We start from the raw sequence: 26,090 nt of genomic DNA, 5'->3' as shown, positions 1-26,090 counted from the left end.
TTTCCCCCAGTTTGAACTTTAGCGTCCAAAAGTGGGGACCTGCATGGACCCTTCTAAGCTTAATTCCTAGCTTAGATCTGATAGCGCTGCCACCAGCCAAAATATAGTGTTTGGCACACTTCCTGTTCCCCGAAAACCTTCCCTGGGGAACCCAAGACCCAAACCCCTTGGGTCTCAAAACAAGGAGAAATAAACCATCCCCCCTCCTTTCCCCCTCCCAGACTTTCCCCTCCCTGGGTTACCCTGAGAGGCTACACTGATCCAAACTCCTTGGATCTTAAAACAGAGAGGAATTAACCTTCCCCCACCTCCTTTCCCCCCACCAATCCCTGGTGAGTTCAGACCCAATCCCCTTGGGTCTTAAACCAGGGAAAAATATCAATCAGGTTCTTAAAAAAGAAAGCTTTTAATTAAAGAAAGAAAAAGTAAAAATTATCTCTGTAAAATCAGGATGGAAAATGTTTACAGGGTATTCAGATTCATATAGCCTAGAGGGACTCCCTCCCCCCTAGCCTGAGATTCAAAGTTATGGCAAACAGAGGTAAAAATCCTTCCAGCAAAATACACATTCACAAGTTAAGAAAACAAACATAAGACTAATCCGCCTTTTCTAGCTAGTACTTACTATTTTGAACATGAGAGACTGTTTCAGAAAGATTGGAGAAAGACCTGGTTGCACGTCTGGTCCCTCTTAGCCCCAAGAGCGAACAACCGAACAAAACAAACAGCACAAAGACTTCCCTCCACCGAGATTTGAAAGTATCTTGTCCCCCCATTGGTCCTCTGGTCAGGTGTCAGCCAGGTTCACTGAGCTTCTTAACCCTTTACAGGTAAAAGAGACATTAACCCTTAACTATCCGTTTATGACAAGTTCCATCACTGCCACCTTCTCACTTCCTCTCTCTGGTATCAGCCATCAGGTTCCCACGACCTCCCAGCTCTGAGAGATGGAAGAATTAAGATTTTATCCCCTTCCCCAAAACATGAGAAAAGGAAAGAGATACAAAACCCTCTCACTGCCAAGAGAGAGGGGAAAAACAGGGATTGGGTGCCTGTCTCGATGGTCACAGCACTCTCCCACTTGCCACATCATTCCTTCTGTTCTGTCCCACAAACCCATGTTCTCCCTCCACAGTTTGTCCCCTACAGTTCCTGTTCGGCTCAGTGGTTCAGCTGTCTAGTCCAGCTCTGCACTCCTTGACTTTAGTGTTACCTGCTGGTCTTCTGAGAAATCGTCCACACCAGCGGAGAGGAGATTGCATCATCTCATGCTCCCAACTTTGCTGAGAGGAGAAACTATCCACAACTGTATCTGAGCAAAAAGAGAGAGACCTATCCTGTGCCACCAGCCAGGAAAGAGTCCATCCCACATCCCTATCCAGTCAGAGAGGAGACACTTCCCCTTTCCCAAGCAGGTCAGATGGGGACATCCTAGCCTCCTGAGGATGGAGCTAGGGAGAGATGGAAGACAAGGGGATAGAAAAGAAGGGGGGGAGGGTTGAAGGATGGAGGGAATGAGGGATTGAAGGGCGAAAAGGAACATAATGGGCAGCAGGGATGAGGCTGGCCGATGGGGTAGTGTGGAAACAAGAGAGGGCTGGGAGGATATTAGAATAACCAAGCAGTGATGAACAGGCATCTGTCCAGAGTGGGGTCTAGTCATAAGGGAAAGCTACTGGGATAGAAAAATCTGCCCCTTGTGATGCTGCCCCCATCTGTTGGGGTGGAGCTCCTCCTGCTAAGGCCATATGGAGAGGTGATGAGGAGAATGGTGGGACCTGTTGCACCTGGGCAACTTTTAGCTGGTCCAGTCAGGAGCGGGGCTGTTGTATCCTGACTTCACCCCATGCTCTCTGTCCTATGTCTGCTGCTGGAGTGAGGAAGGGGCTGTGGGGGCCAGTCTGAAATGCTATGTGACATTCTGCACAGAGGATTTATGAATGTGTGTCATAACATTTTTCCCAGATTTGGACCTTAGCGTCCAAAATATGGGTGTTAGCATGAAAACCTCCAAGCTTAGTTACCAGCTTGGACCTGGTAAAGCTGCCACCAATTCCCTGGTGAGCTACAAACTCAATTCCCTGGAGTTCCCCACTAAAGAAAAACTCCAACAGGTCTTAAAAAGAAAGCTTTATGTAAAAAGAAAGAAAAATACATAAAAATGGTCTCTCTGTATTAAGGTGACAAATACAGGGTCAATTGCTTAAAAGAAAAATGAATAAACAGCCTTATTCAAAAGAACACAATTCCAAACACTCCAGCAACTACACACATGTAAATACAAAAGAAAAAAAACAATAACACCTATTTTATGATCTTTGTACTCACAACTTGGAAACAGAAGATTAGAACGCAGGAGACAGAAAAATCCTTCCCATAGCCGAGAGGGACAGACACAAGACAAAGAACAAAGAACTCATACCCAAAACTTCCCTCCACCCAGATTTGAAAAAGTCTTGTTTCCTGATTGGTCCTCTGGTCAGGTGTTTCGGGTTACTCCTTTCCAGGTGAAAGAGACATTAACCCTTAGCTATCTGTTTATGACAATGTGCATGGGGAGTGTGAATGCTGCAGCATGTGGGTACTTTTGCTGCTGTGTTTGCTCTCTCCTTCCAAGTCCCAGAGGGTCAGATGGGTTAATGAGACAAGCCAGAGTGGATAAACAAACACAATCTTTTGGCATGGGAGTGGTTTGTTTCAACATTTGGCACCATGTCAGCACTTAGAAATGGAACTGCCTGGGAAATCAATTGATGAAGCTGCTATTCACAACAAAGGCGAGGTTGCGCTATTGTAAGAATCTTTCAGACAACACTTGCTGGGTTAGTCTGTATCAGCAAAAACAACGAGGAGCACTTGTGTCACCTTCAGACTAACAACTTGATTTGGGCATTATGCTTATGCCCAAATAAAGTTGTTAGTCTCTAACAACAACACTTGGTGCCACTAGATGGGACAGAGCACTACCCCCAGGGCGTGTGTGGGTTACACAGATTCTAATTTTTGATCCCCACACACAGCCCTTTCCTTGGATGTTCTTCTTACCACTCCGTTCGTTTAGCTAAGATCATTCCAAAATAAATAATCCAACCTTTCAAAAAAGTTTGGATTTTCTCTTGTTACACAAGGTGAGATCAATTACATTGATGAGGGGATTCTTTAATAACCAGTCTGTGCATGTGTATGATGGAGGGAAAATGTGCATGGAATCATCATAACTGTAATTTTGGCAATTGCTTTGGACACTACAAACCACTTGTTTCTTCTTCTTCTTGTTCTTTGATTCCCATCCATCAGCTCAATAGCGATGATGGGGCCAAATGAAGTGTTTTCATCATTTTCTATCTTCTGCTAGCTTCAGGGCTTCATTCATCTTTAAACCTCCTTGTTCTATGTTATTCTTCACTGTGTGTATTCAACACATCCTCAGTCTTGCACTAACCACTTGCATGATTGAAATTAAAGCTTCTGTGTATAATATATAGAACTTAATACCAATCTATTTAATATGTTACCTTAAGAAAGGAAGTGTGATTCTACTAACAATGGCTCAGTTGAGAGGACAGTGTGTTAGAATGTTTACTATCTTTTAAAGATATCCAGACCATGTTTACACAGTTCACAAATTAAAAAAAAAAGTTAAGTGCCAGCCGTGCAGAGTTAACCTGGCATCTGAAAACTGAGATTGGAATCTGCTTTCGCATCTGCATTCTAAGCCCAAACCCAAGTGAGGTGTGTTACAGGTGTTACAGGTGTAGTTAACATGCTAATAAGCCGTACACAGACTTATGAGACAATAAACATGAAAACTGAGTGTCATTTTACAGTCACTTTTAAAACTAGAAACACACAATAATTGTGCATTTCCTTATTTATTTGATTTTTTTGTCATTTAAAAAGATATCTTTTATATGTTTTAGCTTGGGTGTTTTTTTAACATTTATTATACACTAACAGCCATGATCGGGGTGGCTCTAGACATTTCACCGCCCCAAGCACGGCGTCATGCCGTGGGGGGCACTCTGCCACTTGCCGGTCCTGTGGCTCTGGTGGACCTCCCGCAGGTGTGCCTGCAGAGGGTCCGCTGGTCCCGCGGCTTTGGTGGAGCTGCGAGACCAGTGGACCCTCCGCAGGCATGCCACCGAAGGCACCCTGCCTGCCACCCTCCCGGCGACCGGAAGAGCGCCCCCTGTGGCTTGCCGCCCCAAGCACGTGCTTGGCGTGCTGGGACCTGGAGCCGCCCTTGGCCATGATTATAAAAACATGGGATAAAATTCTGTCCCTACTGAAATCAATGGGACTTTTGCCATGAACTTCAATAGGGCCAGGTTTTCACCAACGATTTTGAAAAAACAATATAGAAAACTACATTGAGATCCTTTTCAAACCACAAAGTTATACATACAGAGCGAGGACTAAGCTGACATGAATTATCCTGTAGCTGCCCAGTTAGGGAAAGCGGGTTCTCAAGAGAATTCACCAACCTGAGCACAAAATCTTCTTGTCTGTCTGTAATAAAGACATTGCCTGGTCCCAATCACCTGCCCTGTGTCAGGACTCTGCAGATGATTAGGCTTCTCACATGCAGGGTGTATTATTAGCAGGCTGCCACAGATTTATGGCCTGTCCTATGAGAGACGTGAGAATGAAAAAAATAAAGGACAGGCTGTACAGCCCTGGAGTGGGAATAATGATAACAGTAAACACCCCTCTGGGAAACAAGCACCCCTGCGATGCCCTGGCTCTTCAGCTCCTCCCATTTTGGCACACCACGCCCCTTCCTATAGCCCCGCCCCTCACCCATTAGCCCCGCCCACGTCTCGCTAACCCCCTTGCCCACAGCCCCGCCCCTCACCCATTAGCCCCGCCCACGTCTCGCTAACCCCCTTGCCCACAGCCCCGCCCCTCACCCATTAGCCCCGCCCACGTCTCGCTAACCCCCTTGCCCACAGCCCCACCCCTCACCCATTAGCCCCGCCCACATCTCTGTCTCCGTAAGCCCACAGCCCCGCCCTCACCCATTAGCCCCGCCCACGTCCCGCTATCCCCCGAGCCCACAGCCCCGCCCTCACCCATTAGCCCCGCCCACGTCCCGCTATCCCCCGAGCCCACAGCCCCGCCCTCACCCATTAGCCCCGCCCACGTCCCGCTATCCCCCGAGCCCACAGCCCCTCCCTGGCCCTGCCCCTCGATCGCCCCGTCTGAGCCCTGCAGCCTGTAGCCCCGCCCAGTCCCTCTAGCCCCGCCCCCCGCTCAGCCCGTCCCGGGGCGGGGCCTGTGACGCAGGAGGCGGGGTCGCTCCGGAATAACAAGCGGCGGCGGCGGCAGGGGGCTTGGCCGGGCCGAGCGGCGGGCTCGGGCCGCGCGCGGGGTAGATGTGGCGGCCGGGGGGGGCGCTCGGCGCGGCCGGCACAGGTACGGGGAGCGGCTAGGCCCGGCCCGGCGGGTGGGACCCGCGCGGGAGAGAGGGCCCGTGCGCGGGGGGGCTGGGGGGGCGCCATTGGGGGCTGGTGGCACCTAGTGGGGTGCAGATAGTCTGGGGGGGGAACCCCTGGGGGCTGGGCGGGAGGAGGACCCATGGGGGTTGTGAGGAGGTGTTGGTGGTACCTGGTGGGGTGCAGATAGTCTGGGGGAGAACCCCTGGGGGCTGGGAGGAGGACCCATGGGATTGGGAGGAGGTGTTGGTGGTACCTGGTGGGGTGCAGATAGTCTGGAGGGGAACCGCTGGGGGTTGGGGGGAGGACCCATGGGGTTATAGGGTGTGTGCTGGTGGCACCTAGTGGGGTGCAGATAGTCTGGGGGGGAACCCCTGGGGGCTGGGCGGGAGGAGGACCCATGGGGGTTGTGAGGAGGTGTTGGTAGTCTGTGGGGGGAACCCCTGGGGACTGTGGGGGGACTGCTGGTGGTCGGTGGGGTTACCACAGGGCTTGTTGTGGGGAGAACCTTGTGATCCTTCCCCCTGCGCTGCCTCCACTGGGCCAGGTGGCTGCTGCCCTGATGGCCCCTCCCCTGTGCCTAATCCTCTCCGCAGCTGAACTCTGCAAGAGGTGACCTTGCCCTGGCTCTGGGGCAGAGCCCAGGGCCATCCCATGGGTCCAGCTTTGCAGAGCTCCTCTCATTCGAGTCACAGCCCGGCCTGGCAGCGCCTCTGCGAATGGGAGGAGCGCACCTGTTGCCAATGGGCGCTGGTGGTGAGAGCTGGGAAAGGTACAGGCAAGCAGGTTGTTTGCTCCCTCCTGGCATTGTCAGCACCCTGTGAGCAGCATGGTACTTCGGCCCAAGTGAGGTGGTGGGCCCTGTGCAGAACCCCAGGGGAAGAGCAGCTTCCCCTGCCCATTGGGACCCCGAGAGCTAATGCTGCAGATCAGCTTCTGGCAGAAACGAGCCATTGCCCCTGAGCAGTAGTGATAGGGGAGATGTTGTGACACTTAGGAGTGTTTCTGTCAATGTGTCTGAGCTTTTTGAACTGTCTCAAGTCCCTGTGTTCTCTCTGTTTTCTATCCCCAACCCCCTGTTTCTCCTTCAAATCTTTTGCTTTGTCATCATTTGGCCTGTACTTTCTACCCTAGTCAAGCTGTAATGGCAGAGAACATTGGGTCTTAATAACCAAGCAAAGCTCATGTACTGAAGAGTAATAGACTTGTGCTGAGTTTCTTGGTTATAATTAACTGATGCTTCACTGTTTAAATAGTCTGTAGCTTTAGTCTACATTATTTTCCTACTCTGAAGCCAGAAATGATGATCTACATTTCTCTTGTCTTTATAGGGACATAACTTGAAATAAAAGCCTAAAGAAAATGACTTTGCTAGAAACTGTATATGGTGGCATAGGGGCTCAGCTCTCTTTCCATATGAAAAATGGATGTCTTTAGTCTAGAAGACTAAAATGCTTTTGAGTTTGGAAGTCTTAAGTTTCAACTTGCAAGGAGTCACAAAAAGCCTTAGGTTTACAATAGTTATTGCCTAAATATTGAACATGAAACTTTTCTTCCCTGGAGAAAAATCTTTGTATCTGTAGCCTGATGTAGGTGTTCTTATTAAATATAGTAGAACCTCAGAGTTACGAACTGACCAGTCAACCGCACACCTCATTTGGAAATGGCTGCTGCCAGATTATGCTCTTCTGAGACCAAAAAAGCAAGTACAGTACAGTACTGTGTTAAAATAAACTAAAAAAATTAAGGGAAATCAGCTTTTTTTTCTTCTGCATAGTAAAGTTTCGAAGCTGCACTAAGTCAATATTCAACTGTAAACTTTTGAAGAAACAAACGTTTTGTTCAGAGTTATGAACAACCTCCGTTCCCAAAGTGTTTATTACACGGGTTCTACTGCAAATGCTAGTGCTTCCTAAAGGGTTACAAAACTCTAAAGGCTGGACTAATACTTTATCAATAATGTGTTGTCATTTTACTGTCTAGAGCACTGAATGGTTCAGAATTCAAATGCAGCATTACCTAGCACAGGGGTTCTCAAACGGGGGATTGGGACCCCTCAGGGGGTTGTGAGGTTATTACCTGGGGGGGGGTGCAAGCTGTCAGCCTCCACCGCAAACCCCACTTTGCCTCCAGCATTTATAATAGTGTTAAATTATATTTAAAAAGTATGTTTTAATTTATGAGGGGGGTGGCACTCAGAGGCTTGCGTTGTGAAAGGGGTAACCAGTACAAAAGTTTGAGAACCACTGACCTAGCATGTTGTGAAAATCAGACATTGGGCCAAAAAGACCCTTTCTGTAGTGTTTAAGACGGATATGCCCTAGTCACACATTCAGAGATTCCTTGTAAACTGATTTCAAGTTACTTTCAGCTTAACTAAGCTAAACTGAGTGTAACTGCCTCACATTTCTCTGAGGTAACTGTCCTCTAAAGTAACCTGTATAGTTTGGTGACAAACAGTGGGCAGCGACTAACCACAGATTATATTCAGCAAGAAAACACTTCTTGTGCCAGCCAGTCAGCCCGCCAGGACTCTAGGGGATATAACAGCGTCCTTTATATGTGAGTGACTCATCCCTTCTTGCAGACTGAATCTCTCAAGGTACAGCTTAATGCCTCCAATGCCCACTCATGCTTTAAAATTAATCACCAAGACTTTTCTTTAGTAAAAGTCCCGTAATTGGCTGGTCAGATGGAAAGAAACCTATATCTAAACTAGGGAAATTTCAAAGCCATTTGATTCTTAGCAGGGGTTGCTCCTGACTGTTAGCACTTAAATTGTTGATATTAAGTTCTGGTCCACTCACTGTGTATTCTAAGTGTGTGCCTGCTCAAAAATGGAATGCTCTTGTACAATATATTAATACTTTTTCTCTTAATTGCAGGATGAAGACACTGTTTGAGGAGATCAAAGCATCAATTAAAAATAATTATGATCCAGATCGCTCATTTTGGAGGCCGGTGCTCCCTTGGGGAGGGGTTTTTACTATCAAAGCTGGACGGAAAGCTGTATCTTGCACACCACTTTATGTTGAAATAAATCTGAAAAATACTTGCACTATAGATGGATTCTTGATGTTGTTGTATGTCATTCTGCATGAAAATGAACACTTCCCCAAGGAGCTCTCCCTTCATTTAGGTAGAGAGTTTGTCGACTACTTTCTTTACTTAATGGACTCCTATAATTTTACAACAGTGAAGCTGCTTTGGATTTGGGACAAGATGGAGAAGCGACAGTATAAATCTGAAGTTCACAAAGCTTCACTGGAAATCGATTTATTTGGAAATGAGCACGATAACTTTACAAAGAATCTAGAAAGTCTCATGTCTACCATTCAAGAGAGCTACTGTTCAAATTCAAGTTGTCCAACTCGTATGCAGGAAGATCTGCAGAGAACAGTTATCATAAAGTAAGTTGCTGCACATGCTGGCATGCAACTGTGATAAAACAAACTTCTTCAAAGGGGGCTGCAACTCTGGTTTTTAAGAGATCAGTATTACCTGTCCAAGTGCCTCTATCAGCTGGAACAAATCTATGGGTGTATGTATTTGTAGCAAATATGTACACCCTGTGTACTCAAATCATTCCTCTTAAGATCTTGCTGTAGAAGACTTAGAAACGAGCCCTTCTGGCCTAGGGTTGGCTGACAGTGATTAAAAAGAATATTGCATTAATTGCAGCAAAGCATGTCTGTGATATTCTATGCTGCAGTGCTAAAGTGTAATTGCTTTTGATGCTCACTGATTCAGTGGGAGTGTTGGCTTGGAGAGTTGTTTAACAAATACTTCTGGGTTGGGCTTTCTTCCCTTTCTGCTTGGAGCATGTGATATGAAAATTGCTCTCTTGCATTTGTAGCTGTTGACTTATTGTGACTAAGAACTCTCCAGAGGTGCCTGTCATTCATGCTGGTTCTCATGCTACAGATTAACACATGCAAAGTAAATGGATTGTTTCACAGTAAAGCATAAATGTAGAACAGCAACAGTACTATTGGCTTGTCCTGTCCCAATACTAAAACTAGTAAATGTGTCCCCAGTAGCTAGATGGAGTTGACCTTTGCAGTTATACCTAGAAATTAACAGAGAGAGGTTCAAATGGACAAAAGCAGCAGGGAGAGTGCGTCTCAAAGTTGAGACGCACTCTCAACTTGCTGTTGGCAGCTTCCTGTCTCAAATGGAGGGACTCTAGCACCTCTGATTGGAACTGGGGCAGTAGGTTGCTGGGAGAGAGGTACTTTTTCAGGCAACAAGTTCCCAAACCACTGAGGATACCCTCAGATGCTGGAGTAATGTGCTTCTATCTTGAAACTCTAATTTACATTATTAAGCAAGTTGTTGCATTGTCTACTCGAGTTTTAGTAGTCTCAACTTGTACCCAAGTCCAGAATAGATTACACTAAAACATACAAAGTTTGACGAGGGGGGCTAAGAATTGAGTCTTGGAGAAGATGCAGGAAGGCCTTCATTTCTTCATGAAGTACATTAGGCCAAAACACAAATCTCTGGGGTTATGAATTCTGTTGACCTGCTCAGAATGATCACTGAAAGAGCTGGAAATGTGGTTTTACTACCTGACTCTCAAATCTGTCTAGCAGAAACTTTGAGAGCTCTTGCTGCATCAGTGGTACCAGTATGAATCATGATCAGTGAGTCTTCACCCTCCTCTACTGGAATCCTGTCTACTTCTGCCATGAGGTTTTTATACTAGCAGCTGATGCAGATGAGTTAAAGTTACAACTGCAGCATATTGACCACATGGTAAGGCACAGGGCTCTCTGCTACAACTTCATAACCTCTCTCTCTTGCAGATTGTGGTGTTTGCTTTCATGGGCTTGAAAGTCTGTGGGACTCGGATACTTCAGGTTTTGAATTTTTACCCTTTCACTGCAGGCATTGTGCATCAATGAAAGCATTTTTCCAACTTGTAGTGTTCAATTTCTTAGCTGGTCAGGTCATGTTGCACCCCCTTACTCTGCTTAATGGTGACCCAACTGCTTTGTAACTGTCCTGTCCTTGAATTACAGCGATGTACCCGCAAGATGTTAATTTCATACAGCAATAAGTGTAGCAATTAAGGCTTTGTTTCCATCATTCTTTGATTTTAATAGCTGGGTGAAAAATCACATGCAAATAACAGGTGCTGTAAACTCTTTTTTGAGAGGTAGAAGACAAATTTGTCTAATCCCCTCATTCCAAGGATGAGCTTTTAATGACCGGGTCTATGCTTTGAGGCAATAGTAGTTTAGGTTTAATACCTTCCATACAAGAGACTTTCAGCTGCTTGCTATTTTAAAGTTGACTCTAACAGTGGACTCTTACAACATTAGTGCTGCAACCTAGGAGACCACTACCTTCTAAATATACACTGCTTCTGCAGTGAGGCATGCCAGCTAATCAATGAAGCCTTTCTGGCTGGGTTTAAGGTAGTTCTCTCATGCTGTTTTAAAAACAAAAAAGCCCTGTGCTCAATGATTGTACTATGAAAATGAACATGGTGCTGAGTAGTCTGTAAAGATACCTTTTAGGTCTATATTTGAAATATGTGATAAGTCAACCAAGCATCAGCCCTCCTGTCTCTACTGTTTTATATTTCATACATTTCCTCTGAGTAAGATATTTGGACTACCTGACTCTACGCAAACACCAGGGAGGAAGGGAAAGGAAGGTCTGATGGACACTCCATGTGGGTGATCCTAGAGTACAGAATAGAACAGAGCCTTTTGGCTTCATTGTGCAGTACCTGTCACTGTTGTGATACATTCGTTCATGGCAAGATGAGATCTGGTTTAGCTGACTGCATAGCTGACAGACTTGAATCTCAACAGCAGAGTTCTCAATGTGGCAGTCCTGTTCAGGAGAAGTTGGTTTGGCGTTTAAGTTAAACATTGAAAACATTTATTTGCTCTGGAGTAGTTAGGTTCTTGGACAAAAACAGCATTGTAGAGACACTTTTTTTTTTCATGGGCTGATTGATTTTTGTTTTGCACTGAGTTTAGGGATTACTCTTTATATATTGTTGTGGTTAAATGATTTTATACTGTGCAAGTACAGAATAAATCTGATCAAATGTCCCTAACTATTTATTTCAGTCCTCCCCAAGAAATTCCTCATGGAGACTTGATTCAGCGGGCAGTAGATGAATTATTCTGTTCCAAGATAGAGCTGTGTGAACAGTATGGGTAAGTGCATAATAGATCTGAAAGTGTGTGTTTGCTGTCACAGAGGGTGCATGGTCTGTTAGCCTGTTTGCACTTGCTCACTCCCAAACAAAACTTTCCCCTAGGATTGAAATGTTCTGTGCTTGGTCTCAGCCCAAAGATGACATTGGACGCCTCAAACTGCACACATTTTTTCCATGTTTTCCTGCAGGGGAGCTGCCTTTCATACACTCAAAACCAGCAGCTATATTCACACTTGCTGCTCCTGCCTGCCTGTCAACATGCTGACCTGTGTGGCTTCCCCTCCATATCTCCCTGCACAACATAGTGGGCAGAACAGTCTGGAGAGGGGGTGAGGAGAAACAAGGGTGCTGTAAGGATTAGTTGGCCAAGGAGAATCTGAGGTTCTGGATCTGAGAGGCTTGTGTGGGAGGGGAAAATCCGGGGGAAATTTTTGGACTAAGTTGGGGGGAGGGAAGAGGCCAATGAGAGGGATGAGATTGCAGAATGGGAAGAGCAGAACGGACAGTGGGGGATTGAGTCAGCAGAATGCTAGAGGCATTGTCATATTCTTACAACTGGGTTCAACTAAGTGGATCCAAGAGCCCAGGAGGACGTGCGATGTGGGCTAGGAGGACACATGCCAAACCAGCTTCAGAACAGCGTTCTCGGAGTTGGTGTTATAGTGTGCACTCTGCACCAGAGCGCCTCCTTGTGGCAAAACTAGACATCGCAGGCCAGGTACTCAATCATTATATCTCAATCATTTCCCTGTCAGCGGGGAGGCCCCAAGGTCTGGTGTCCCTTGGTTCCTCCTGTTCTCTGCCTGCAGCACGTAATAGGCTAGTTTCCTGTGGCCTGTAAGACTTGAGTCTAATTTCAGTTGTTAGGTTTAGTGTACAGGTGCTGGTACAGAGATCGGACTAGATGAGCTGGTGATTCCTTCTGGCCTTTGTCTATAATTCTGCCTCAGTTTCCCTCCTCTGCGAGACCAATCACCATCTAGCCACTTGCTGATTCTTTTTTATGACCTCAGTGCTCTGGCCAGGTTAGTAGTAGTCCTTTCCCCTCTGAGTGTTAGTCCTATACCTCAGGTGGCCCCTTGCCCTAGGTGAGGGGAGCACGGTCCCTGCCTTTCTGAGCATGGCCCACTTGTTGAAGGCCTTATGAAGTCTTCTCGCTGGGTTTGGCAGGGGAAGTGAGGCCTGCACAGTCCTTAGGGTTCCAGGCCAGGGACACGGCATGAAGTGGTTGGCACTGCGCTCTCACCCCATCTCTGACCTGTTCCCTACTGGGCCTCTGAGTCAGAGCCAGGAGTCTTGTCTTCTCTTCTAGAGCAGTGGTCCCCAACCTTCTTGTGGACAATAGCACATTCATATTTTCAGAAGTGTGTGGTGGGCGCCAACAATTTTTCAAGGCTTATTTTGTATTTGTACATTAAATAATATGAAAAACATCATATTTAATATCTTATGGATTCATGTATTATGTATAAAAAGGGTAATTTTACATGTAAAAGGTATTAATTAAATTATTCGGCAGTTACTCTTTCACCTTTCCATGTGAACTTGCTCTCTTTTATCTACCTGTAAGACAAATTAAGGAGTTTTTACAAAATAAATATCATAAACAGTTTTCATCTTATTTATTTTTAAAAAGTTAAGCATTGTTTAACTGCTGGTCCAAATATATTTATTATTCTTACTTTAACATAGAATGAAGCCTGCAGCCCCGGAGTTCTCTGTCCCCGGCAGGTGTGGGGCCGCGGTTTCTCTCCAGCTTAAGCTGTGGCCCCGTGCCTGCCAGGGACCGAGAGCACTGGCACCTGCAGCCCAGAGTTCTCTGTCCCTGGCAGGGGCAGGGCCGTGGCTTCTCTCAAGCTTCAAAGCCAGAGAGAAGCCGCAGCCCCACGCCTGCCAGGGACAGAGAACACCAGTGCCCGCAGTCTGCAGCCCCGGAGTTCTCTGTCCCTGGCAAGCATGGGGGCTGCGGTTTCTCTCCAGCTTAAGCCTCGGCCCCACGCCTGCCAGGGACCAAGGACACTGGCGCCCACAGCCCCAGAGTTCTGTCCTCAGCAGAGGCCAGGCCACAGCTTCGAAGCCGGAGAGAAGCCGCGGCCCAGTGCCTGCCAGGGACAGACAACACTGGTGCCCGCAGCCTGCAGCTCCAGAGAAGCTGGAGAGAAGCCGCAGCCCCACGTCCGCCAGGGGAAGAGAACACCAGTGCCTGCAGCCCTGGAGTTCTCTGTCCCTGGCAGGCGCGGGGCTGCCTCTTCTCTCCCCTGCTGGGCACTAGGCGGGCGCACACAAATGTCCCGGCGGGCGCCATGGTGCCCACAGGCACCACGTTGGGGACCACTGTTCTAGAGGATCTGGTTTCCTGAGCCGTTTCTCCCCCGTGTGTTGCTGTAGGCACCTGCTCTCAGTGGCTCCTCTGTCTCTAGCAGCTGCTGGGCTGGGTTTCAAACCATCCTGATTTCCATCCTCAAGATGAGTAGTTGTCCCGTCTCTCCCCCCCCACTCCCCTAACTCCTGGAGCTGGGGTTTCAGACAGTCCTGTCTGTCCCCTTAAGGCAGTCACTATCTCCCTCCTTCAGACACAACTCCCCTCAACTCTTCTCCTGGATCTGGGACTATGGTTCAGGTTAGTAATACCCTCCCTGAAACAGGAGAGGATACAGCCGCTCCTGGAGCTAGGGTTATAACTTAGCCAGCTGTAGAGCCTTAGGCACCTTCTTTCAGCTCGCCCTTATCCCCCGTTAATCCCCAGGCTCCAAGGGCTTAGCAGGCCGGTCGTGTCCTGCTGATGACTCCCTTCTTATGAAGGAAGAGGCAGCATATAAACAGGTCCCCCTGCTAAAGGTCCTGCCCGTTGGCTGGGAGAGAGCAGAGCCTTGTCCTGCCCACTCTGCATGGCTTCTCGGCCCAGGCCTGTGATGAAACAATAATGGAGATTTCCTCCCAGCCACTGCTTATTCACAGGACCATGTCCTCTCTCCCAGTATCTCTGAGGCCTTTGCACATTCAACCTCCCAAAAAAATCTTAAGGGCTATGATGTGATGGTGGGGTGCTGACCCCTCACACCACTACCTTTTAGGGGACAGATCACCCCAGTGCAGGAGGTCTTTGGCATTGTCCCTTTGTAGACCCGGGCCATAGTCATCCCTTGTCTCCCTCCACTGAGACACCTCCAATACGGAGTAGTGTCTGCTGTGTATTTTGCATACATCACTGCTGACCAGTACCAGAGGCCCATTTAAAATCCCAGCTAAAGGGGGTAACTAGCAATGGTGAAGTATCTGGGCTCCTGCTGCACCAAGTGCCACCATTGCATTTAACAGCAGTATCGCCTCAGATTACCAGAGAGAGACGCTCTGGACCCTTATAGTAGCATTTGCAAAGGTGCCTAAGGTAGTGAGGTGCCCAGCTCCTGCTGACTTTCAGTGAGATGTGGCACCTCATTCCCCAGGGCACCTGAAAATCCCACCGCCAGATGACTGCTTGATTCAAGCAGTGAGTCGGTGAGCAAATAGTGAACTGGCTGGTGTCCTCTACATTAACTGTGAATTGCTGCTCCTTGGCCTGAGCTGTTAGCCATTCTTCTGGGCATAACTGGGTTGTTTCTCTTAGGAGAGTGTGTTGACACAAGTTTGGTATCTTTGGTGCCGTCTGTATTCACAAAGAATGTACCCAAAGTCCTGTTTTCCTGAGCAGAGCAGGAACAAACAGCCACCAATTTTCTTGCTCGCTATTTCTAAGGCTGCCTCTCCATCCAGTCTTGTGCCCAAAGGAGCTCTGTCTCTGTACTCTCTGAGCCATGCTCACAGCTGCTTCACTGTGTCAGAGGCAGAAAGCCAATCAGTCTCCTGGGAAACTCCTTGGACCGTATGAACTGACTGCTTATTGGCTTTTGGTGTGTTCTAGCGCTTTGGGCAGCGGCTTCTATTGGGTTCAGTTGTCATACTCCATAAAGGAGGTGAGTTGCTGCTTCCCCGTAGCCTGAATGAAGAATAGCCGGCAGGCCCATCAGCTTTCACAGGTCTGTGATTGCGTGTGGATCAGAGACTCACATGATGACAGTCATTAACACCTTCCCGCATAATACAAACAAACCAGATTCTAATACGAGACAAAACCTGCCCTAATGAAGTGTACACCTACAATCATGTCTGGATGTGAACTAAAACCTGTTTAATTGTACTGCTTGCCAAGGGAAATAATTGCCATTTCTGCTTCTCTACTTGCAGATGTGATGGGTTAAGAGAGTTCACACAGAGAGTTTTCTGCCATGGGGCACCGCCTTTTGTTGTTTTAAATATGCAGCAGTGGAAGCCAGAAGAACTGGCATATGTTCCATATCATTTGGATTTATCTGATCACAAGTAAGTATTTTAAAACTATATTTAACAAGGCAAACGGCTTCTCCTCACTTCATGGTTTCAGGAGGAGTCCAATAATCCTTTTGAATAATCTGTAATGGAAATGTGTTTTTTTTAGTCAGTAGTAATGAAGCAGTATGGACAGGTTTGAGTAGCAGCTGTGTTAGTCTGTATCCACAAAAAGAACAGGAGTGGCACCTTAGACTAATTTATTTGAACATAAGCCCACGAAAGCTTATGCTCAAATTCGTTCGTCTCTAAGGTGCCACAAGGACTCCCGTTCTTTTTGAAGTATGGACAGTCATGCTCACTGTCAATTTCTGTTAACTTCTTATTGTCAAAATCCTTTTAGAACAATTGTTTGGTTTCAGAACCAGCCTTTCTATTTTCTAGTAATAAAGTATTGAAAATACATCAAACTGCAGATATTTCAAATGCAATATTACAGGATTTAGCATTTTGATATACAGGGTTCAACTGAGACCCAGTTAAGCATCAGAACTTTGAATCCAAGTGTTACTTCCTTAGCATGCCTGACAAGGAGAAAGTGAAGGGTGATGTGACTGTCATAGAGGAGCAAGGAAGGAGGCTGAGCCACCCCCTTCCTATTTACCCATAAGATTCACAGCCAAGCCCCGCAGGTAGGCCCCATTTCCTTCAGATGTGGGGGGAGCTCAGAAGAGTAGAGAAAAGGTGGAAGTAAGACAGGGGTTAGTAGCGAACACTATGGGGATAGACTGAGGGCCTCAGCCCCCCGCACAAGTTACTATGTGTCTGTAGTGGTGGAAGGGGAAGGGAGAGGCCCCTTGTACACATAGTAAAAAAAAACATGCTCTCACCCCTCCTTGATGATGTGCTAGCAGGAGATAAGTGCTCAGCTTCCTGGCAAAGGGGGAGAATAGAAGCAAAGCAGCAGCATATCCCGCTTCCCTCCCAGAGGATTGTGAAGAGGGGTGGAGCTGGGGGCTGGGCCACCCCCCAAAGGCAGCGTTGGCACAGCAGGACGGGACTAGCTTTCCTCCCCTTCCATTAAGGAGCTAAGGTGATCCATGCCTCCATCCTCCCCAGAAGACTGCAAGAGTCGGCTGAACTGTGGGCTGCTGCTCCTCCCCCTCTTGCCCCCTGAACTCACTGGCAGTGCAGTAGTGGGGGACCTGCTGGGAAGCTAAGGAAGGGAGTGAACATTGGATCCTGGAGGCTCACAGAGCAGCAGCTGTGCCGATTAGTGCCTCATCCCCTTCCCCTTCTGTGGAAGTTGTAGCAAGTGGCCCGAGCAGCACTAGGATAGGGATATTGATACTGCTGAGGGGAGTGGAAGGGAATGGGGTAGGTGTTTTGCCCCCTGATCGCTGATGAACATAGGCAGTGGTGAAAGGAGCAGAGGGTGTTCTTTTTCCTAGCCTTGTATAAGCTAGCCTGGAGGCAGCTAGGATTGAGTGCAGCCCAGAGGGGAACAGCAGCGGGTCTTGCAGTTTCTCTGTCTCAAACACTGGTGATGGATGGTCAGTGGACAGAAACCACAAAGCGGGAACAGGGAAACATACAAACCAAGGAATCTGAGTCCAGAGGAGACTCGGTGGATATGGGGATGACTAGTACAATAGTGGCACAGATTAATTCCAGTTTAGGTGTGGTGCTGGCAACCCATTTCAGCAAGTTGGAAGAAAAATTAACACACAGTGCATATCCCAATGAACCAGCAGCAGCCATTAGACATGGACTTAAGAATGATCAGCATTGAGGTGGACATGTAGGGTGGCAGCCTAAGAATCTCAAGTCAAAGAATTGACACAAACTGGAAGATCTGAAAAATAGGGGCTCCAAGAAAAGTATGAGTATTCTAGGACTTCTGGAGAGGGCTGGAGGAAAAATCAGAGTCCTGTGAAATATGGATCTCTGAAGCTCTGACTCTGACAGTCAAATCAAGATTGAAAGGGCACACTGGATCAGGATCTGGGCACACAACAGGAATTCAGCTAGATGACATTGTCATAGTACATTTATATAAGCAGCAAAGAATCCTGTGGCACCTTATAGACTAACAGACGTTTTGGAGCATGAGCTTTCGTGGGTGAATACCCACTTCTTCAGATGCATGTGGTGGAAATTTCCAGGGGCAGTATATATATGCTAGCAAGCAAGCTAGAGATAACGAGGTCAGTTCAATCAGGGAGGATGAAGCCCTGTTCTAGCAGTTGAGGTGTGAAAACCAAGAGAGGAGAAACTGGTTCTGTAGTTGGCAAGCCATTCACAGTCTTTGTTCAATCCTGAGCTGATGGTGTCAAATTTGCAGATGAACTGAAGCTCAGCAGTTTCTCTTTGAAGTCTGGTCCTGAAGTTCTTTTTGCTGCAGGATGGCCACCTTAAGGTCTGCAATAGTGTGGCCAGGGAGGTTGGAAGTGCTCCCCTACAGGTTTTTGTATATTGCCATTCCTAATGTCTGATTTGTGTCCATTTATCCTTTTCCGTAGAGACTGTCCAGTTTGGCCAATGTACATAGCAGAGGGGCATTGCTGGCATATGATGGCGTATATTACATTGGTGGATGTGCAGGTGAATGAACCAGTGATGGTGTGGCTGATCTGGTTAGGTCCTGTGATGGTGTCGCTGGTGTAGATATGTGGGCAGAGTTGGCATCGAGGTTTGTTGCATGGATTGGTTCCTGAGCTAGAGTTATTATGGTGCGGTGTGCGGTTACTGGTGAGAATATGTTTCAGGTTGGCAGGTTGTCTGTGGGCAAGGACTGGCCTGCCACCCAAGGCCTGTGAAAGTGTGGGATCATTGTCCAGGATGGGTTGTAGATCCTTGATGATTCATTGGAGGGGTTTTAGCTGGGGGCTGTATGTGATGGCCAGTGGAGTCCTGTTGGTTTCTTTCTTGGGTTTGTCTTGCCGTAGGAGGCTTCTGGGTACACGTCTGGCTCTGTTGATCTGTTTCCTTATTTCCTCGTGCGGGTATTGTAGTTTTGAGAGTGCTTGGTGGAGATTTTGTAGGTGTTGGTCTCTGTCTGAGGGGTTAGAGCAGATGCGGTTGTACCTCAGTGCTTGGCTGTAGACAATGGATCGTGTGATGTGCCCGGGATGGAAGCTGGAGGCATGAAGGTAGGCATAGCGGTCGGTAGGTTTTCGATATAGGGTGGTGTTAATGTGACCATCACTTATTTGCACCGTGGTGTCAAGAAAGTGGACCTCCCGTGTAGATTGGTCCAGGCTGAGGTTGATGGTGGGGAGGAAGCTGTTGAAATCGTGGTGGAATTTTTCCATAGTCTCCTTCCCATGGGTCCAGATGATGAAGATGTCATCAATGTAGCGTAGATAGAGAAGGGGCTTGAGTGGACGAGAGCTGAGGAAGCGTTGTTCCAGGTCGGCCAAAAAGATATTGGCATATTGTGGGGCCATGCGGGTGCCCATAGCAGTGCTACTGATCTGGAGATATATATTGTCATCAAATTTGAAATAGTTGTGTGTAAGTATAAAGGCACAGATCTCAGCAGCCAGTTGTGCTGTGGCATCGTCAGGGATAGTGTTCCTGACAGCTTGTATTCCATCTGTGTGTGGGATGTTTGTGTAGAGAGCCTCTACATCCATGGTGGCTAGGATGGTGTTTTCTGGGAGGTGACCAATGCATTGTAGTTTCCTCAGGAAATCAGTGGTGTCACGGAGATAGCTGGGAGTGCTGGTGGCATAGGGTCTGAGTAGAGAGTCCATATATCCAGACAGTCCTTCAGTGAGAGTGCCAATGCCCGAGATGATGGGGCGTCCAGGATTTCCGGGTTTGTGGATCTTGGGCAGTAGATAGAATAACCCTGGTCGGGGCTCTAGGGGTATGTTGATTTCTTCTGGTGTTAGTGTAGGGAGTGTCCTGAGTAGATGCTGTAGTTTCTTAGTGTATTCCTCAGTGGGATCTGAGGGAAGTGGCCTGTAGAATTTGGTATTGGAGAGTTGTCTGGCGGCCTCCTTTTGGTAGTCAGACCTGTTCATGATGACAACGGCACCTCCTTTATCAGCCTCTTTGATGATAATGTCAGGGTGGTTTCTGAGGCTGTGGATGGCATTGCGTTCTGCATGACTTAGGTTATGAGGCAAGCGATGTTGTTGTTCCACGATTTCTGCCTGTGCACGCCGGCGGAAGCATTCAATGTATAGGTCCAGGCTGTCATTTCGACCCTCAGGAGGAGTCCATGTGGAGTTCTTCTTCTTGTGCTGTTGGTGGGAGGGCACCTGTGTATCAGTGCACTGTTCAGTGTTGTCCTGGAAGTATTCTTTGAGTCGGAGACGGCGAAAGTAGGCTTCCAGATCGCCACAGAACTGTATCATGTTGGTGGGGGTGGCAGGGCAGAAAGAGAGTCCCCGAGATAGGACAGACTTTTCTTCTGGGCTGAGTGTGTAGTTGGATAGATTGACGATATTGCTGGGTGGGTTAGGGGTACCACGGTTGTGGCCCCATGAGGCAGGTAGGAGTTTAGACAGCTTATGGTCCTTTTTCCTTTGTAGAGAGGTGAAGTGAGTAATGTAGATCTCCTGTCTTATTCTAGTGAAGTCCGTTTGTATAGAAGTTTGGTTATTAATGAGAGTCTCCAGGTTGGAGAGCTCTTTTTTGATGTTTTCCTGTTTGCTGTATAGGATGCTGATCAGGTGGTTCCTCAGTTTTTTTGATAGAGTATGGCATAATCTCTCACTGTTGTCTGTGTAGTATGTAGATAGCAGTGGATTTTTTACCTTTAGTCCATTTGGTATGATGTCCATCCGTTTGCATTTGGAAAGGAAGATATCTGTCTGTATTTGTGCAAGTTTCTTCATGAGGTTGATGGATTTCCACTCCATACGGCTAAATGCAGTGCCTTGCATGGTGTCAAGTATCAGAGGGTAGCCGTGTTAGTCTGGATCTGTAAAAGCAGCAAAGAATCCTGTGGCACCTTATAGACTGACAGACGTTTTGGAGCATGAGCTTTCGTGGGTGAATACCCACTTCTTCAGATGCATGTGGTGGAAATTTCCAGGGGCAGTATATATATGCTAGCAAGCAAGCTAGAGATAACGAGGTCAGTTCAATCAGGGAGGATGAGGCCCTGTTCTAGCAGTTGAGGTGTGAAAACCAAGAGAGGAGAAACTGGTTCTGTAGTTGGCAAGCCATTCACAGTCTTTGTTCAATCCTGAGCTGATGGTGTCAAATTTGCAGATGAACTGAAGCTCAGCAGTTTCTCTTTGAAGTCTGGTCCTGAAGTTTTTTTGCTGCAGGATGGCCACCTTAAGGTCTGCAATAGTGTGGCCAGGGAGGTTGGAAGTGCTCCCCTACAGGTTTTTGTATATTGCCATTCCTAATGTCTGATTTGTGTCCATTTATCCTTTTCCGTAGAGACTGTCCAGTTTGGCCGATGTACATAGCAGAGGGGCATTGCTGGCATATGATGGCGTATATTACATTGGTGGACGTGCAGGTGAATGAATCAGTGATGGTGTGGCTGATCTGGTTAGGTCCTGTGATGGTGTCGCTGGTGTAGATATGTGGGCAGAGTTGGCATCGAGGTTTGTTGGATGGATTGGTTCCTGAGCTAGAGTTATTATGGTGCGGTGTGCGGTTACTGGTGAGAATGTTTCAGGTTGGCAGGTTGTCTGTGGGCAAGGACTGGCCTGCCACCCAAGGCCTGTGAAAGTGTTGGATCATTGTCCAGGATGGGTTGTAGACCCTTGATGATGCGTTGGAGGGGTTTTAGCTGGGGGCTGTATGTGATGGCCAGTGGAGTCCTGTTGGCTTCTTTCTTGGGTTTGTCTTGCCGTAGGAGGCTTCTGGGTACACGTCTGGCTCTGTTGATCTGTTTCCTTATTTCCTCGTGCGGGTATTGTAGTTTTGAGAATGCTTGGTGGAGATTTTGTAGGTGTTGGTCTCTGTCTGAGGGGTTAGAGCAGATGCGGTTGTACCTCAGTGCTTGGCTGTAGACAATGGATCGTGTGATGTGTCCAGGATGGAAGCTGGAGGCATGAAGGTAGCCATAGCGGTCGGTAGGTTTTCGATATAGGGTGGTGTTAATGTGACCATCACTTATTTGCACCGTATATACATTTATATAGTTAGAGACCAGGTTTCAATTCTTGAGCCAGCCAGCCAGTTCTTAGTGTGTGTGTGCAATGTGCCTCGGGTGGCATGTGACCAGGATACATCACCAAATTTGGTCTGCTGGTTGGTGAGCAGGGGGCAACCATGTATCCTATCAAGATTGTTCCATAGCTGTACAGAGGAAAAGGGTGAACTTATGAAAATCTGCAAGCAGCTTTGGGGGGAGAAAACAAGTTTACAGATTCTTGGCAATCCTAACATTATATATATAAATGGGAGTTAAAATCTACTTTCTACATGTGTGAGGTGGCCCAGAAGTTCCTGACCTCAGTGCTGGAACCAAATGTAGTGGACCAAGAAATAGCAAATGATTAGATTCAAGCTGACAAAACAAGGAGTAATGATCTCAAGTTGCAGTGGGGGAGGTCGGGGCTGGATATTAGGAAACACTATTTCACTAGGATGGTGGTGAAGCACTGGAATGCGTTCCCTAGGGAGGTGGTGGAATCTCCTTCCTTAGAGGTTTTTAAGGTCAGGCTTGACAAAGCCCTGGCTGGGATGATTTAGTTGGGGTTGGTCCTGCTTTGAGCAGGGGGCTGGACTAGATGACTTCCTGAGGTCCCTTCCAACCCTGATATTCCATGATTCTAAGTTAAATGTCTCAATTGCAAACTTTCTAACTCCCAGGAAGAGGAATTTTCTACTATAATAAAAGATGTAAAAATTAAGAAAATGCAAGCTAAGCTTAATCAGTGTATAGATATTGTGTATTTCCTTGATTAGCAAAACAGTACCAACTTTAGTGGCAAATCAACATGTTTTATTATAACTATGACTCAACCTTTATGAAAATCAAAAGTACAAATGTAATCTGATTAAAAATCTGATTTAAAAGAAGGTTCTTGCTTTGTGACTTAAATCAAGCCACCCTGCTTGAATGTAATAAATACAATATAGAACATGTCATGTTATAGAAAAATGCTGCCTCAGGCAGAAGTTCATACAGTTTTTTTTAGTAGGAAAGTGAAGTCATGTTCAGCAAATAACGGTGCAGCAGTTAGTGTGTGGTTATGTTAGAAGTAGGGATCATATGGGATGTGGGTGCAGGGAGACTCTGAAGCAAATACTGCACAGATACAAGATCCAGGGGTTACAGAGAGACGAAGCTGGGGTATTGGTAAGGACAACGCTCCCTCTGTTGAGAAATGGTTAAAGACTCAGGAACAGTCTGGTTCTCCTGGAATCTCAGGGGATTAAACCTTCCAGTAAAACAATACCAAATGACTGCTTCAGAAAACTTAACCTAAAAGAATTAAAGGGAAGGGGGTCCCATAGCTAGGGGCTCTCTCTCCGCTCCCAGAAGAGCGTGGTGTATGTATATAAGTAAACAAGGAGGGTGGGACTGTAAGAGGATTAAAACAGGTTCAGATGGTGTATTGAGGGGTAAATGTGTTACAAGATGTAGCATACCCAATGAGGAGGCTACTCCCTTCTTCTGTACTACTGGAATAATTAAAGTGTTACTGAAGTCATGGGCAATTAGGATTGCCAGTTTTGATTGGATGGATCTGTGGAGGTTTCATCACATGACAGTCTTTAAAGATTCATCTACCAGGTAGGCAATGAACTCTGTTTTTAAAAAAATCAAAGAACAGCATCACCCTGATATAAAGAACGGGACATGATGAATAGTTGGGGGGGTTTTACATCTTCAGGGACTTTACTTTTGCTTCTGAAATTGCCATAACATGCTAAATAGATTTAATGAAATCTTTAAACATTAATGAAGTTGTTAGAATCCTTAGTGTTAAAGAGAGAGATTCTAATTCTAACTGTGTCTGTCTTTGTGAAAAGAAGTCACAACTCAGAAAGAAGCTGGAGTTTTAGAAATCTATTGCTGAAAGACATATTTTGTGAATAAAATGCAAAACTTTTGATTATATTGAAGGAAAATCCCTGATAGGATACATCCTGGGGAGTACTTTAAAGCAGTAATCAGGTGACAGTTAGTGGAAAAAGAGAGAGACAGACAAAAACCAGGCTCCTTTATAGGAGCAAATCGACAGTTTGCAGAAGCAACCTAATATGGCTAATAGTGCAGCTTTATGGCATGAGCTTTAAAACTAACATTAGAAACATTGATAACCGAAAAACCCAGACAGCTCTCCTGTGTGCCAAGCAAAGGTTCTCTGACCGGGGCACAAACCAGGCAGACTGCTAGCCAGACTGATCTCTAATAGAAGACACTGAACTAACTGCTGCTAGGTCATGGTCCTGCTGAGAGTTTCTAATGTGCATAGCTGTGACAGCACCACCAGCTCAAGCTACTTGTGAGCTCGCCATGCCTCAGTTTTCTCTCAGGTGGGATTTCATGACCCTCCCAGGCAGGATTTACTGCCACACCCAAGTCTTTTTCTGGGCACAGTTTTATTCAAATATAAAAATTAAACAAAACAACAAACATGTTCTTCTGCTGACCCTGGGCTGCAGGGCCTGAAGACTTTTCTTCTCAGTGCTGAAAAGAGAATACCTGCTACGCTACCCTACCTCTCCTCCCATCCTTATGCTTCAGGGCCTACTGCAGAAGCACATCGCCTCTCAACTGAGTTTTCTCAGCCCTGATCCCTTGCCAGCTGGCTCTGATAATTGAACAGGGCTTGCTGGCTTCAGGCCCTGAAGAAGCAGACAACCCTCTTAGTGTATAGTAAACTACCTGAGTTTTGGAGTAAGCATCACTTGAAGGCCACATGGGACCAAAGCACTAACTTTTTTTGCCTGCCTATATTAAAATGCCATGCTCAACGGAGTCATAGATGTTACACTATCCCATTTATATTAGCTCATTCATTCCTTCTTCCCTGCCAATGCACAACTTTCCTCTACCACATAACTCAGCAGCAACCCACTCCAGATTGATTTTTGAAAGTTATTTTAATGCTTTTTCTTATACTAATTTGGAGTGAAGGGGACAGAAAATAAGCCTTTTCTGAAGGTCAGACTAGCAATATGATCTTATCTTGCCACAGACTGTCACCCTTGCTCCAGGAATTGCTCAAATGGACATCAGGCACTTGAGGCAAGAAAACAGCTCATTTAGAGGAGTCAAGGGCAATGCTGGCTGCTCTCTACAACTATTTATAAGACAACTAAACAGTAGCATTATTCTTTAGCATTTACTGCCAAAAAGAGCATGTTTGTGATGATTACATCTGTTTGCCTTAATTTGCAGGTACTTATTGGAAGGTGCCACATTGTTTAATAAAGAGGAGCATCATTATTCTGCAGCTTTCCAGATTGATGGGTATTGGATACACTATGATGGCCTCAGAAATGTCAACTTAATTTTGTTAAATAAACCCCCAGAATTTCTTCTTTTGTCATCTCTAGTTTATATTAGAGCAGCAGAGAATAAATGACATATCTAGACTATGGATACAAAGTTAAATCATGTTCCTTTCTCTGCCACCAATGCTGGCCCATCCTAAATGGAGGTCTATATTTTATGTATACTTGGTATCCAAGAAAAGAGTAGAACTACAGTAGTTCTGGTATTGTATCATCCAATGCTTACTATAGGTAAAAATTTGAAATTGGAAACACTATGCAATTTTTAAAAACATTTATTGAGCTATTTTTATACAGGCAAATTTTTATGCTACAATAAAAAAGCAAAAACCAAGAATGGTTGTCCTTTGTTTCTTTATTAATATTTCAAAGTAGATAGAAAAATCATATGTGATCATGTAAATGAAAGGATCTTAATGCACAAACAAGGCAGGTAGAATTAAGGTTGCACATACCATCTTCTGGCACTTCATGAGTGCTTGACTTCATGGCCTAAAAACATTTTAACATAGGAAATACTTAAAAATAAAAACCTAAATAAACCCAAGTTCTTACAACATAAATAAGTATCTGTAGTTGAATGCCAATTCTACCCGTCGTCAGTAGCATCTGAGCCTGTAGAGCAACCTGCATCAGTCACTGAAAGGGCGGATTCTGTATGCATGAGTAGCCCCATTTTACAGACAGTTTGGCTGAGCAGTTAAATTTGACAGACTATT

At 46.3% G+C, this 26,090-nt stretch overlaps 1 protein-coding gene across 2 annotated transcripts; it reads left to right on the top strand.

Annotated features, from left to right (window-relative positions):
* Positions 1-5,316: 5,316 nt before the first annotated feature.
* C5H14orf28 (chromosome 5 C14orf28 homolog) lies at positions 5,317-25,708 on the top strand. Of its 2 annotated transcripts, XM_050954736.1 has the most exons (6): positions 5,317-5,415; positions 7,048-7,137; positions 8,321-8,845; positions 11,525-11,614; positions 15,841-15,975; positions 25,256-25,708. In XM_050954736.1, exons 3-6 carry the CDS (start codon positions 8,322-8,324, stop codon positions 25,440-25,442), a joined length of 936 nt encoding a protein of 311 aa, XP_050810693.1. In that variant the 5' UTR covers positions 5,317-5,415; positions 7,048-7,137; position 8,321; the 3' UTR covers positions 25,443-25,708. The 2 variants fall into 2 exon arrangements, with proteins under 2 accessions (XP_050810693.1, XP_050810692.1); XM_050954735.1 differs by lacking the exon at positions 7,048-7,137.
* Positions 25,709-26,090: the final 382 nt, after the last annotated feature.

The sequence above is a fragment of the Gopherus flavomarginatus genome, chromosome 5 (genome assembly GCF_025201925.1).
Source record: "Gopherus flavomarginatus isolate rGopFla2 chromosome 5, rGopFla2.mat.asm, whole genome shotgun sequence".
NCBI lineage: Eukaryota > Metazoa > Chordata > Testudines > Testudinidae > Gopherus > Gopherus flavomarginatus.
The sequence above is the reverse complement of the archived record's forward strand: the minus strand, read 5'-3'. Positions and strand labels throughout refer to the sequence as shown.

What these genes read in the sequence shown, in the direction of transcription:
- C5H14orf28 (XM_050954735.1), top strand. Translation starts at nt 8,322, where the DNA reads ATGAAGACACTGTTTGAGGAGATCAAAGCATCAATTAAAAATAATTAT. An exon ending in CAGAGAACAGTTATCATAAA is followed by an intron (nt 8,846 to 11,524) that starts GTAAGTTGCTGC and finishes TATTTATTTCAG; the next exon opens with TCCTCCCCAAGAAATTCCTC. An exon ending in TTGGATTTATCTGATCACAA is followed by an intron (nt 15,976 to 25,255) that starts GTAAGTATTTTA and finishes CTTAATTTGCAG; the next exon opens with GTACTTATTGGAAGGTGCCA.